This window comes from Cicer arietinum, chromosome 7 (assembly GCF_000331145.2).
Source record: "Cicer arietinum cultivar CDC Frontier isolate Library 1 chromosome 7, Cicar.CDCFrontier_v2.0, whole genome shotgun sequence".
Taxonomy (NCBI): Eukaryota; Viridiplantae; Streptophyta; class Magnoliopsida; order Fabales; family Fabaceae; genus Cicer; species Cicer arietinum.
The window spans coordinates 43,193,358-43,210,100 of NC_021166.2; the positions used below are offsets into that span (position 1 = coordinate 43,193,358).

General features: G+C 29.4%; 1 protein-coding gene across 1 annotated transcript; it reads left to right on the plus strand.

Moving 5' to 3' along the window:
- Window positions 1-3,165: 3,165 nt before the first annotated feature.
- On the plus strand, window positions 3,166-4,104 carry LOC101489031 (UPF0496 protein At1g20180-like). The gene has a single exon (XM_004510014.1). It carries the CDS (start codon window positions 3,166-3,168, stop codon window positions 4,102-4,104), a length of 939 nt encoding a protein of 312 aa, XP_004510071.1.
- The last annotated feature ends 12,639 nt before the right edge of the window (window positions 4,105-16,743 follow it).

Below are 16,743 nucleotides of genomic sequence, written 5' to 3' on the forward strand. Positions count from 1 at the left end.
AATCACCAATAGCATGGAGCTCAATGAAGCAGCTTGTGATAACATTATCATCATGCGAAACTGAGTATATTGCTGGCAGCTATGCAGCCTGCCAAACATTGTGGTTGGAGTCATTAACAACATGGCTAAAGATGGAAATTTGCATGCCAATTTCATTGTTGATTGACAATATTTCAACAATAAATCTGACAAAGAACCATGTGTCTCATGGAAGCAGCAAACACATTGAGACAAGGTTTCACTTCTTAAGAGATCAAGTTGGAAGAAACTAGTTGAAGCTCATTTATTGTCAAACTGAAGTTCAATTGGCTGATATGATGACCAAGGCCTTGAGGACAAGTAGATTTGAAGAGCTAAGAAGATTGCTAAGTGTAAAATTACTTAGAAACTTGAATTAAGAGAAAGTGTTGGAAACAAATAACGTTCTTGGTTTGTGACTGAAAACGGAGAACGTTATCCGTATTTAATTTTGTGTAATTCAAGTTAGTTTGATTGTATGTAATCAACTAACTAACCAACCACTTAGTTAGTTAGTTAAGTAGAAGATAGTTAGAAACAATATAATAGAAGTTATGCATAAATAACATATTCATCTCAATGAGCAATAACACATTCATTTCATTTGATTTCTTTCTCTGGTTTACTTCCATTGCAAACAGCTTAAAACACTAACACCAATGTGATATCAATTAAAAAATATTCAAGAATTCTTTCACTCCATAATTCATTTAGCCGACATGAAGCAATTTTTTTCCACAAAATTTTCAAAAATATCACCGTGTTTAATTTTATATTGGTGTCTATGGTACCCAATGTGGAATACTAGTCTCCAAACTCCACTCTCCCAACATCCGAGATCTACAAATACGTCTTTAGGCTACGCCTCGAGATGGCAACTCTTTGCTAAAACTCTATTTTAATCTACGTATATATGTTTGTGAGTAAGCTCGCCCAAAATTAAATTATATACATTAAAATAATAATAACAATTTATCATGCATCAAATATAACATTTGAAATTATTTTATTATTACTTTGAACTTTCTTTTATTAGTTATGTAATATATGAAGTGGTGTGTAAGCTTGCAAATTATGTAACTAAAATAAAGGTAAAACGTCTAGAGAGAAAGAAGCAAATGAAAAAGAAAAAAAAGAACCCGAAGAAAATAAGACAATGGGTGTCAAGTTTCAGCATTAAAGTTAAGAATGTTATGAGAACTCTGGTCGCTCCAACCTTTTTCTATTTTTTTTTAGCTCTTCATTGATTAAATAGAAGTAATTTAAAGTTATATTTTGGTTTAAAGGTAATCCTTTAACTCTTTTTTCTATTAATTAAACAAGTGTTTTTCATATATATATATATATATATATATAAAAGAATGTTCTGAGAACTCTGGTCGCTCCAACCTTTTTCTATTTTTTCTTAGCTCTTCATTGATTAGATAGAAGTAATTTAAAGTTATATTTTAGTTTAAAGGTAATCCTTTAACTCTTTTTTTTTTCTATTAATTAAACAAGTGTTTTTCATATATATATATATATATATATAATTTTTTATGTCTTTGTCTGGTATTTGATTTTCTATCTCGATGTGACATTTAATTTTTTGATTGCTGTGGTGTTTGTTTGTTTTATGTTGATAAACTTATTTCGATCAAGTGCATATTTAAATTCAATCAATGATTTTTGACGTCTTCAACATCACAACTTTGAAGTCATGTGTATTCTGAACATCTCAATTTTATCATATTTATAAGTTTTGTCCATTATGTCGTTTTATACTATTAGCGTAAGTGCTGCGAATTTTTTCATTGAACTATCATTTTTGGTTAACGACTTTAAATTGTATTATTCTCAATAGATATTATTTTTATCAATTTAAACAAAAAAAAAACATATGTTTTTTTTAATGAAAAAGAAAAAAAAAACAACATTAAAACCTTGCCTAACAAACTTGGAAAAGTATATAAGCTTAAACTTGAATTATTGTAACGACCACGAGTGGCACAATTATATAAGCAAAATGAAAACTTTCATCAACTTCTAGATATTATCTAGTTATTTTATATTATTCTCTTCGTGGATAATTGATTCATTAATATTGTTCTTTCTTACAAAGGAATACAAGGCAAGATTAATCACTATATATACATATATCATAATTATCATTTATAGGACGCAAATGATTGATCAAGTACGTCGTTACATAATTATTAGCTTCCTTTCTGATTAGCTTTACTACATCAAGTTTGTTCATAAGATCATTGACCAATTAACTATGTCGGCAAAATTAAGAGATTTAATGACCAGCCAAGGTATATATGTTCTTATTGTATCAGCATTTTATTTAGTCTACTTTAGAATTCATATGCCACGTGTGCGGTTATAGCTTAAATTTCTTGTATCAAATTTGTGCTTATTTGAACCAATTTCTGCCTCAATTCAATTTTAAAACGAAAAATATTAAGAATAAAGCTTTGAAATTAAAGATTAACATTAATTGTCCTTTTGCCGGTTTATCTAATTAAGGGAAATTGTTATTATGAAGTTTCTTTGAGTTATGTAGTTGTCCAATTTTATGTTTTTTGACTTGTGTAGTTTCTTTGTAACGGAAAACATATTTCTCATTTCAGTTATCAAAATTTAGTTTTTAATTTTTATAAAAAAATCACATATTTTTTTACGATTTCACTGAAGATAAAATAATCACAATTTTAATTTTATAAAATTATTTTTAATCTTTTATAGAACGAAATATGCATAACTATCCTTAATTTTTTAACTTTTAAATAATTTTTGTACGCATGTTTAGAACACTAAAAAAATTTATAATTTTTAGATTTAAAATAAATTAAATATAAATTTTTTAAACAGTACAAACTCAAAATAAAAGTAAAAATAAATAAATGTATACTAATCATATACAAAAACAATAAATAAATTTTTATATATTATTTAATACTATACATATTTTTATAGCCGGTTGTAACTTGATTTCAAATTTAAAATTCTACTATTGATAAACTATATATAAATTTTATTCTAAATTATCGATGTAATAGATGATTTTCTCCTACCTTCTATGGTGGGGTGTCTATTGCCTCCACTAATCTAATTTTATTTATTTATAATATTATATTTGGCATTTATTGAATAATTATATTTATGGTTTCAGAGGCAAAGGAACTTAGAAGTGCAGAAAAAAGGATCAACTTTCATGAGGAATACCACAGAGCTTTAAGGACAAAATCATATTCTGATTTCTTTAACAAAGCTCAATTACTTAAAAATCAACCTTCTATTTATCAAAACAAGAAACTATTTTCAGAAATCCTCCTTGAACCAAGTCAAGAAACAATAATACCTTGGATTGTTGAATCAGCAATTCTTTCAAAGATACCAAAACTGAAAAAACTCATGTTCACTTACTTTAACATAAGTGCTGAGGCTTCACACATTTGCAGCTATCTTCTCGAAAGCACCAACCAAGTCAAGTATAATGATATGTACATTCAAAGAACACTAGACATTATTATGGATGATCATGATCATGATCATGATGAGTCTCTAGATAAATTTAGTCAAATAAATTTTGAGCTAGACTCATTCATCATGTTCTCAAAAAACCCATTTTCAAACCTTATCAACAATGAATTCAAACTCATTAGTGATAACCATTCATCACTACTTCACCATTTGAAGTCAATGAGAAAAAGTGTTGGAAAGAAAATTAAGGTAATGATGTTTTGGAAGTTTCCAAGAAGTGAATTTGTTGGTGAAATTAATGATCAAATTGACATAGCAGCCAAGGGAACATACATATTGAATAGAGACTTTGATACAATGAGTGGGCTTGTAACTAGGGTTCATGATGAAGTTGAACATAAAAAGGCAATGGTGAAATTTTGTTTGGAAAGGAAGTATGATAGATTATGCATGAAAATAATGAGGGAGGTTATGAAAAAAAGTGAGATTAGGTTTAGGAAACAAGTGGAAGAACTTGAAGAACATGTTTACCTCTGCCTTTTGACAATCAACAGAGCAAGATGTTTGGTTATGAAGGAAATATTGACAAAAACATGTTTAAAAAGCTATGGCATGTAGATATGTAATAAATTAACTATAAATATGTACATATCAATCTTTTCTGTAAATTATGATTAGATTAATAATCGTTTTTAGGGGTTGTCATAAATTATTGTTCTATAATTCAGTTAGTACACTAAATCTGTTAGAATTTTAAAAAATATTCAAAAGGGGTCAATCGTCTCAAAATTGTTTTAAGTCAAACATGTTTAACTATGAAATTTTTGTGTTATAGCCTATCAAAAAAACATGTATTTTGTTGGCACATCTAGTACAAATCCATTTTATAAATCATCATTCAACCAAAGTGACTCATATAGTCATACCTAAACGGTATCAAGATTGTTCTCATTTCGATATAAATTAAATTCATTTATGAGTCCCTTTGTTTAGAAGTGTGTCAGGAGCCGCTCATTGATTATGTCTTATGCACTGAGGATCTCTCTTCCCCCTAATCAACCTTAGGCATCACATGTCCATCGAATTTTATTTGGTTCGTTCCTAAGCCACATTGTAATGTGAGAGATCTACAATGATACTTTTGTGACATCTCAAAATACTTAGTATTGCCAGTTTAGTCTACCAATAAATAAGAGCACATTCAAAATTTTCAAAAATCTTTAAATCAAACAAGCTTAATTGTAAAGTTCTTATGTTATGGTCTACGAAAAAGAAGATATTATTTATATATGTAGTACCAATCAATTTTTATAAGTCCATTTTCTAATATTAATTACATTTTTTTTTTTTAATTCGAGGATGGTTGCACATGGATTTGGCTTCTTCCATTTTCTGTTTCTTTAAGAGTTCTGTTGTTGTGTTTAGTTTGAGAAAAATGTTGGATTTATTTATGGATTAATCTTAATTAATAATTAAAATATAAATTATTATATCAATTATTAAATTTTAATTAATATTATTAATTGTACTTAATTATAAATAAATTAATATTATTTATTTTGAGCTTTTTTTATATGAATTATTTGTGATGAGTTGGACTATTCTTCTAGTTAGCCTACCGAGAGGTCTCTATCATCTGTTGGTGAATAGAAATGTTAATTATCTCATTAGATCATTAAAACACTAGCAATAGTTCATTAGTAAAAATATAAATTATTTGTGATGAGTTGGACTATTCTTCTAGTTAGCTTAGAGGTCTCTATCCTCTATTTGTCAATAGAAATTTTAAGTATCTCATTAGGTCATATTAACTAGCAATAGTACATTAGTAAAACGTCATTTCTTCTTCTCAACAACAGCTATGAATTCAACATTCTTCTCTTCTCAAAGATACATTATTATATTAATTTATATGCTATAATTTTGGATAACCTATTGATATTTCAATAATTAGTATAAGAGTCAAATAAAGACATCCTATGACTATTGTTGCATATTTTATGAAATTTGATATTCATGTGGTTGTATTATAAAATAGGTTAAATAACATTTGCAATTTTTTAACTTAATTTTAGTTAATGTTCGAATCTTTTATTTATTTTTAAGATTTAGTCCTTTATTTTAATTTTAAGTGACAATGTGATCTTTTATGTTTTAAAATGTCAACAATGTTATCATTTTTTTTTAAATTTAGGACTCTTGTTTCATTTGAATCGCAATTAAAATGAGTGAAAAAGAATTGATCCAGATCAAGTTGGGTCATCATTGCTCGTACCAGAGCCCGATGCACATAAAACCTTATTTTATGTCTCATCAAAAAATAAATTTTATTTTAATTTTTTATACAATACAGACCCAATAATATATTATGAAAATCTTTTAAACTTTCAACAACTATACGCATAAAAATAGAAGACCTCTAAAATATTTTTAATTTTCAATTTTTAACATAATAATTATTAAATTTTTTCCAATTTTTGACATAATCATTATTGGAATTGATATTTATGTTGATTGTAGTCAATTAAAATCATAATACAACTATTTATGATGAGGAGAATAATGTATAGTTGGAATTATATTAAAGATATTGATTTTCACTAAAAAAACAAGATATTAAATATATTACTTTTCACTATATCAATTATTTCATTTCAGAGTAGATTTAAACAATTTAAATTAAATACAAATATTTTTTGTTTTCTATTTAATATTGAGAAATTAAAATCATTTAGATAATGAAAAATTAAAATAAAATTGCATTATACTTGAACGTTCTTTAAAAGATCAGAACAAATTAGACATTGATGAATTAGATTTACTTGTAGAACTTTAAATTCTAAGAGAAATAATACAAGTAGAAAATGACACACCAATTGACATACTTAATTATATAAGAAAGTTAGATTCTTTTTCAAATGTATATATTGCTTATAAAATAATATTAACAATTAATGTAATTGTCGCTTCAACATAAAGAAGTTTTTTGAAACTCAAATTAATAAATCTTATCTAAGATCAACTATGTTACAAGAAAGATTAAATGGATTAGCTTTATTATCAATTGAAAAAAATTGTTAAACGAAATCGATTACAATAATTTGATAAATGATTTTGCATAGAAAAAAGTGCGAAAAATAAATTTTAAATAAAAATAATAATAATTTATTTACTAACATTGAAAAGGTCTCGTCTCATAATTTTGTTTTATGTCTCATAATGTGTTGGGTCAGTCTTGACTGGTATTTGCTACTCAGATTTATACTCGGACGAAAAAAAACTTGTTTTAACCACATAGCAAAGCCCACTCACGGACCAGACACGTGGGATCGCATATCAAGCTTTAGAAAAAACCAAATTTTTTTTTGGCCAATAATTATTAATTAATACTATGATGATTTTGGTATTTTCTTTGGAATTTTTTGAGATAATTCTAAGGTAGAGAATTGTAGGGCTCATTGAGGACTTAAGAAAAGTATTATTTTTTTAATTATAACTTATTTAGTTATTGAAATGGTATAAATATGTCTAGTGTTAGAACAAATTGCAAAGTGAAAAATACATAGGTGAAATAAATTAAAAACTGCAATTTTTTTTAGCATATGCTACCTTAATACCAATATAAATCAATATACAACATAACTCAGCCAAAGAGAAAGGAAATCATCACTTCAATAGTATGGTCTAATGGTAATATGTATTGGATCTAATATATTGTGAGTTTGATCCTTGCTAGTGTCATAAAAGGAGACAAATATAAATTTCCTTGTAAGTGTTTAATGAGTCATAAATATGCATATTTGGATATTAATTATCCTCATGTAGATGTTCCGTGTTCAAGGAATTAGATAAGCTAGAATCAAAGGTCACATAAATTACATAGTTAGGACCTTGTGTAGCCAGGACCTCATATTCTTGAAGTGTCTCTGGAATGGTTTATGATTATTCAAAATCAACTGAATTCAAGTTAGAATCTTCATCACAATTTTGTTAATCTTTTTCTTTAATTATGAGAAAATTCTTGAATAACAGTGGTGCATCATAATTCAACGTTGGGGATATGTTCAACAAAAAGAGAACCCTGAATATTTTTATTTGTACCTTTAGTTTCGATCTTATTCGAAGAACCTGTGGTTTTAGGGACATATTTCTTTCCCAACTTCTTTACCTCTTCAATACAATGAACTATTCCATGGCCATTATAACTTTTCTAACATTTATCTATAGAATACCTTACAACATTACAAGATTCTCAAAAATTGCTAAATTTAAAGTTCCAAATCTATCTGGTCATGTGAAGATGAGAGTCCAAATGATAAAAATAGAGAAGAAGAAGGAGTATTTAAATTGATGAAAAATTTATTTTTGTAATTTGAAACTAAAAATGAATATATTAACAATAATTTTTTCTTGACAACAAATGCAAATAAATTGTGAAGTATTACAACAAAAATTATGTGTCACACATTTATAGACAACCTCTATTTAATCAATTTTCAAAATTTTAAATTTTTAGAGGCCTTGTTGGATTAAAGGATATATGTCGATAAATGCGTTGATGCCAACATTTTAAATGATATACTATAAGAAGTCATCATATGCAATAACTCTCATTAATAGATTTGAAATTCAAATAAATATGAATATTTTGAGTCAAACCCATCATTAATGTGGAATAAATAATTACACTAAAAAAAAGGGATAAGCATAAAAGGTTCTCAAATTGGGGGTGTATTAGGATAAACAAAAAGAATATGAAGTGAGGGACCACCAACGCTCACTTGTAGCTCATCTCATGGCCACACGACGACAATTATATTACAATCTCAACTAAATGATGACAATAATTATCACTCTTCACCAGAGACACGAGTCCAAAATCTGACAACAATCCAAATATATGTTTACCTCTGCCTATTGACAATTAATAGAGCAAGATGTTTGGTTATGAAGGAAATATTGACAAATACATGTTTAAAAAGCAATGGTATATGTAATAAATTAACTATAAATATGTACATATCAATCTTTATGTACATTATGATTAGATTAGTAATCATTTTTAGGGGGTTATCATAAATTATTGTTCTATAATTCTGTTACTGAACTGTGACTGTTAGAATTTAAAAATGCAGGCATTTTCGACGTGTTTTATCTCTACTCATAGACATTTTCAAAAATATTCGAAAGGGGTCAATCGTCTCAAAATTGTTTTAAGCCAAACATGTTTAACTATAAAAAATTTATGTTATGAGCTCCCGAATAAACATGTATTTTGTTGGCATATATAGTAGAAGTCCATTTTGTAAATCATCATTCAACCAAACTGACTCATACATGTCCCAATATCCCTCTCATTTCGATATAAATTAAGTTCATTTGTCTAAAAGTGTGTCAGGAGCCGCTCATTGATTATGTCTTGTGCACCGACGATCTCTTTTCCCCCTAATCAGCCTTAGACATCACATATCCACCAAATTTTATTTGGTTCGTTCCTAAACTACATTGTATGTGAGAGATCTAAATGATACTATTGTGACATCTAAAATACTTAGTATTGGCGGTTTTGTCTACCAATAAATAAAAGTTTTTTAATGTGTTTTGCCTTCATTCGAAAATCTCCAAGTCAAGCACGCTTAATTGTGAAGTTCTTATGTTATGGTCTACAAAAAAAAATATATTATTTATATATGTAGTACCAATCAATTTTTATAAGTTGTTCTTCAACCATACAGCGACATAGATTTGGCTTTGGCTTCTTCCTTTTTCTAATATTAATTACAACTTTTTTTTTTTTAACTTTGAAGATGGATGCACATGGATTTGACTTCTTCCATTTTCTATTTTTTGAGAAGTTATGTTGTGTTTAGTTTGAGAAGGTTGTTGGATTGATTTATGAATTAACCTTAATTAATAATTAAAAATATAAATTATTATATAAATTATTAAATTTTAATTAATATAATTAATTGTATGTAATAAATAAATTAATATTATTTATTTTGGACTTTATTTATATGAATTATTTGTGATGAGTTGGACTATTCTTCTAGTTAGCCTACCGAGAGGTCTCTATCATCTGTTGGTGAATAGAAATGTTAATTATCTCATTAGATCATTAAAACACTAGCAATAGTTCATTAGTAAAACTTCACTTCTCTTCTCAACAACTATGAAGTCAACATTCTTCTCTTCTCAAAGGTACACATTATTATATTAATTTATATGCTGTGATTTTGGATAACCTATTAATATTTCAATAACTAGTATAAGAGTCAAATAGATATATATTATTATGACTATTGTTGCATATTGATAAAAAAAAATTATTTTTGAAAATGGAAACAAAAAATGAACATATTAACAATAATTTTATCTGGACAACAAATGCAAATACATTGTGAAGTATTACAACAAAAATTATGTATCGCACATTTATAGGCAACCTCTATTTAATCAATTTTCAAAATTTTGATTTTTAGAGGTTTGTTGGATTAAAGGATATATGTCGATAAATGCGTTGATGCCAATATTTTAAATGATATACTATAATTCTCATTAAAAGATTTGAAATTCAAATAAATATGAATATTTTGAGTCAAACTCATCATTAATGTGGAATAAATACTTAACACTAACAAAAAGGATGAGCATAAAATGTTCTCAAATTGGGGAATATTTGGATAAACAAAAAGGATATGAAGTGAGGGACCACCAACGCTCACTTGTGCCTCATCTCATGGCCACACGACGGCAATTATATCACAATCTCAACCAAATGATGACAATAATTATCACTTGTCACCAGAGACACGCGTCCAAAATGTGACAACAATCCAAACATCACAGATCATCAAACCCATAACCCTAATAGATTTCCTCTAGAAATCTTAGGGAATGTCCTACAAAAGGACATTTGATAAAGTACAAAGGTACACAATATTATAACTTAAAATTTATCACTCAAAGACACAAATTAACTTGATTATCATAATGTGGAGGTACATAATCCTTGCTAAGCAACTTTAACCATATTCACCTTTGTCGAGCAACTGTCTTAACCTATCTAGCCAATAATATAGGTCCACTATGGATCGTTGACACCGACTATGGGGATCAAAGTTAACAATTCCACCATTACCAAAACACTTTCTAATTCTTGGCCACCGAATAAGATGATCAAATCAAGAAAGGTGGAAAACAGAGTAGTTGGACCTTCTCAATCACCATTGAGGGATGGCACCACTACTTCTCCATCACTTGAAAGAAACGACATAGAGCATTTGGAGGTTCCTATCCAACAAGCTTTGTCGCTCAAAACCAACGAGGAGGGCCATAAACTTCTTTATAACTTGATCATTGTTGCCTTTAGACAATCATGTCTTGTAAAGAACAGAACAATTGCCTAACTTGTGTGTTATGAAAAATCTTCAAGATGAAGTTTCGTGTGACAATTTTAGTAGATGAAGACACAACATTTTCCTTTCCCCCGATTGTAGAAAGGGTAACCCCGTCATCGGTGACTCACTTCCTTCACCCGTCACTTACGCCACCATTCATCCTAATTGCAGATGTTCACGAAGAAACCTTGCATCAGAGAGACGCAACAGTCACCTTCAGGGCGACCCAGGTCATCAAAGAGAAATTATCTCTGGAACAATGTGTTGAATTACCAAATTCCACTTTTGGTCCAAACTACAATGACCAATCATGGTATCCACATGGTACTAATAGACAAAGTAAGTTTCTGCACATTGTGCATGCCAACTGTTCAAAATGTTGGACTAATAGAGAAACATATGTTCTCGTATTCAGGAGGTGACCTTTAGAGTTTCAATGGTTCAACTCACATACCATGGGAGTACGCGTGTCTAGTAACATTTGGAAATAAATAATCAAGGAAGGTAGTGAAGCCCAATTTTTGGTCGTAGATTGAAAGTCTATTTATAACTTCATTATTGGAAGACCCACTTTGGATGAACTATGCATATTTTCATCAATAATGCACTTGAAAATGAGATACCACACTATCAATGAAGATGTCGCCATGATGGAGGCTAACCTGTATGCATGTAGGGAATGTTTCCTAGCATCCTTGAAAATTAGAAATTTGAGACAAAGTTAAAAGCAAAATTTGAAAAAAGGCAAAACATAACGTCGACGAAGTCAATATGGCTGATCTTGATAAGGGGAATAAGGTTGAATTGATGTATGAGGTGGAGTGGAGTAACAGAGAGGTCAAGGGTTTGATCATCACCTCAACACAATACTAACAAATTACTAACAATACTAACATTGGCTAATTCAAATAAAATAAAACTATGAGCGATTTTGATGCTTGAATAGATCAAGTTAGCCAAACTTTTCTTGAAAGAAGTAGTCAAATTACATGGAGTACCTTCTAGCATTGTATTAGATATAGATCCCAAGTTCACTTCTAAATTTTGGAAAGTCTTCCATAGATTCTTAAAAACCCACTCGTATTTCAATAATGTGTATCATCCTTAGACATACGGTCAGATTGAGAGAACCATTCCAACCCTTGGGGATATGCATAGATTTTGTGTGCTAGAATAAGACAAAAGTTGGGACATACATTTACCTTTAATGGAGTTTTCCTATACCAATAGTCACCATGCTAGTTTAGGGATAGCGTCATAGGAAACATTGTATGGTCACAAATGTAGAACATCCTTGTGTTGGTCAGAAGGTTGGGACAAAAACATTTTTGAACTCGATATTATTCAAAAGACTACATAAAATATTAGGGTCATCAAAGATAAGTTAATAATTGCCCAAAGCTGGCATAAAAGTTATGCTGACAACAAACTCAAACCCTTAGAATTTTAGGAGGAAGATCATGTATTCCTTATAGTTATCCCCACAGTTAGAGTTGGAAGGACATTGAAAGTGAAGAAACTTAGTTCTCGATTTATGGACCATTTCAAATCATTCAACGAGTATATCCTATAACCTACCATTTAACTTTTCCACTTCTTTTGATTGAGCTACACAACGTATTCCATGCATCACAACTCAAGAAATACATTCCTGACCCTTATCAAACCTTGAATCATGAGTCGGTTGATGACTCTTCATCATATGCATATTTTTCATTGTTTTAGTCTTATTTATCTTTAACCATTAGTTAATTTAAGAAGTTATTTGATATAGTTTGTTGATTTTAGTTTTTTGATTTAATGAAATGTTTATGTTATTATTTCCTTGATTAAGTAGAGATTTTTTGGAGTTTTGCGTTGTTACTTTGCTTTAGTGTAGTGCTGAAGTTTAGTGAGAAATCAACATGACCTATGTGAAATATTTCAGCCATATCAGGAGCTGTAGATGTCCAATTAGAGTCAAACCAAGGGCAAATGAAAAAGATCCATAGCTACAACTTTCATGAAGACATTGGAATCCAATTCAGACTCAAAAGAAGAGAAAAATGCATAAAATGTCAAACAAAAGAAGTTGTGCGCCTGAAGCACAACAACTACGTCTAGGGCGCATTTCCACCCTTTTGACATTGTCCAGACGCTCCCGGAGCGCAAATCCCGCGAATGGGGCGCATAGCGCGCTGCTGAATGTATAAAAAAACATTTTTCTCACTTTTTAGGGATCTTTGGACTATTGGGAAGTTGAGAGACTTGTGTCGTAGCATAGAAACTCAAAGACGGCTGTTTCTAACACCATTGGAGCAGTTTTATCAAAAATCATTCATGAATCTTCCTTGTATTTCTTCTCTAATCTCTATCTTTGTCATGAGTAACTAAATCATATTTGTTAGGGATGAGTGTAACAAGATGAAACCTTTATTTTTCTAATTTGATTTCTAGTTATATGAATGAGTTTATTGAATTATTTTTCTCATCTCTGTGTTTAATGCTTTTTATTGCTTGATTAACATTAAAATGTTCTACGATTCGTATTTTGAAATGGAAGTGGCCTTTATGAATGCTTGAGATGAGAAATTCATGAATTTGTAGTCTAGAGATAGATATAGGTCATGAAACCAATTAAATTAATTGCAGAGACAATATTTTAAAAAGAGGATTCTTGTACAGTAATGCTTAATTATAATCTTAAATCCACTAAGGAATTAGGGATTACTTTGGAATTAAAGATTCTGTCACTAAGACATTAGGACAAGAATAATAAAGAGAATTCAGTAATACTTCAATAAAAGAATTCAGTAATACTTCAATAAAAGAATTCAGTAACTAGGATCAAATTACACACCAATGTTGGATTCGAAGTGAAACTCATCCCTAACATTTTTCTTATTATAAAGAATCAATTTTATTAATGTTGTTAATTTCAAATATTATTTCAATCAATTCGAAAACTTTTTGTTTAATTTTAGTAATTAAATATAATTCGATAGTAAAACGCAATCCTTGAGTTCTACACTCAGTAGTATCATTTTATTATTACTTGCAACGATTCAATTCACTTTCTGAAATGCTATCAAGTTTTTGGCGCCGTTGTCGGGGATTGCCATATCACTATTGAATTTAATTTATTTACTTAATTGAAATTTTTTGCTCTGCAATAAAATTTTTGCTTTTATTTTAATTTTAATTTTGAAAAAAAAAATGTTTTTATTTTATTTTCTATTTTTATTTGTTGAGCTTGCTAATGTCATGTGCTAGTGGTTTGTCTCTTCTTTGTTTGAGATAACTATTCGCTGTAGAGCATGAAATATTATAATGATGATATTCTACTACAATTATATGAAGAGTATGATACTTGTCTTATATCTGGTATATGTTGTATGATTGAGGGCCAAATCTTGAGAGAAATATTTTTAAAATATCACCCCTCAGATCCCTTAGTTGCAGCCTCTTAGGTGTGACTTTTGCGGAGAAGGACATAGGAATGAAACTTTTTTTGATGACTTTGTCAAACTAATGAAATATGAAGATTTTTTGGTCAAAGATGCAGAAAACGATGAGTGTTATATTAAAAAAAATCAATTGGAAACAAATTCTACCTCTTAAAATTCTATCCAAAGAATCAGATGACAAAGACTTTCACATTTTGGACGTTTTGGTTGAATTCATGAAGAATAACATGGTTTCAAGTGAAAGATTTGAAAGTCAATGTGAGAGGTTATTTGAGCAAATGGTTATGTTTGAGAACATGGAGGAGAAGTTGAAGATTGAAGATAAGCAAGAGGAAAAGATGAACGAGGAAAAGCAAAAAGAAGAGATTGATGAAATACGAGATTCAATCTATGCCTTGTTCATCAATGTCCAATTGAGAAGGACATGGAAGCAACATCTTTTATTTCTCAAGTTCATTGAATTTCTATCAAGCAAAAAGAAGAAGAAGGATGATGTGTTGTTCCTGTCATATATGCCACCTTGACAATAGTTTAGGCGTCAAACTAATGACTTTAAAGAAGCGCTTCATGGGAGGCAACTCACAGGTAGAGGTAACTTTTATTTTTGCAATCTTATTTTTGTTATTTAAATCTGTTTCTTTACAATTGTGTGTAAACGTGTACTATGATGAAAATATTTTAACAACTTGAAGCTAGTCTTTAACTATTTGTTTCAGATTTTGAAATTTAAACTCTATTTCTTTGCTCATATCATTGCTCAATTCGATGAGTTTCACTAATACATGCATTGTTTATTACTCATTGGTTATCGAAGTCTCACTTGCCATTTTTTTAAAATAAATAAATAAATCTTGTAGTGACATGTTTGGCATCATTTAGATAGTTCATACTCTTTCTTATTATCTTAGTTGTGAGCTTTTGAGCCTAAACACTTTAATTATTTGTTGTGTGATTATCTAGTGACATGTGTTATCCCTTCAGAACTTGCACTAATTCTGACTTGCATCACTTGTAATTTATGCATACACTGAGGCAATTTTGTTAATTTTAGTTCTTTTATTTAATGAAATGTTTATGTTATTATTTCCTTGATTAAGTAGATATTTTTCAGAGTTTTGCGTTGTTACTTTGTTTTAGTGCAGTGCTGAATTTTGGTGAGAAATCAACATGATCTATGTGGAGTATTTCAGCCATATCTGGAGTTGTAGATATCCAATTGGAGTCAACCCAAGTGCATATGAAAGCTAAGATCCATAGCTACAACCTTCATGAAGACACGAGAACCGAATTCAGACTCCAAAGAGGAGACAAATTTAGAAAACATCAAACAGAAGAAGTTGTACGTCTGAAGCGCAACAGTTGCGCATGGGCACATTTCCACCCTTTTGACATTGTCCAGAAGCGCCCGGAGTGCAATGCACTGTTGAATGTATAAAAATGCATTTTTCCTCACTTTTTAGGGATCTTTGGGGATCTTTGGACTATTGGGAAGTTGAGAGACTTGTGTCGTAGCATAGAAACTCAAAGACGGCTGTTTCTAACACCATTGGAGCAGTTTTATCAAGAATCATTCATGAATCTTCCTTGTATTTCTTCTCTAATCTCTATCTTTGTCATGAGTAACTAAATCATATTTGTTAGGGATGAGTGTAACAAGATGAAACCTTTATTTTTCTAATTTGATTTCTAGTTATATGAATGAGTTTATTGAATTATTTTTCTCATCTCTGTGTTTAATGCTTTTTATTGCTTGATTAACATTAAAATGTTCTACGATTCGTATTTTGAAACGGAAGTGAGCTTTACGAATGCTTGAGATGAGAAATTTATGAATTTGTAGTCTAGGGATAGATACAGGTCATGAAACCAATTAAATTAGTTGCAGAGACAATAGTTTAAAAAGAGACTTAATTCTAATCTTAGATCCACTAAGGAATTAGGGGTTACTTTGGAATTAAAGGTTCTGTCACTAAGACATTAAGGCAAGAATAATAAAAGAGAATTCGGTAATAATTCAATAAATGAATTCAGTAACTAGGATCAAATTAGACACCAAAGTTGGATTTGAAGGAAAACTCATCCCTGACATTTTTCTTATTATAAAGGATCAATGTTATTACTGTTGTTAATTTCAAATATTATTTCAATCAATTCGGAAACTTTTTGTTTAATTTTAGTAATTAAATATAATTTGATAGTAAAACGCAATCCTTGAGTTCCACACTCGGTACTACCGTTTTATTATTACCTACAACGATTTAGTACACTTGCTGAAACGCTATCATCAATCCAACTTAAATTCAACCTCATATTTAATCCCACACCAATTCATATTGTGGACTGAAGTCTTAAGACCTTAAGGATTAATGTCATTTATTCAGTAAAGGATGTTTGGGGAGCAACATTCCTAG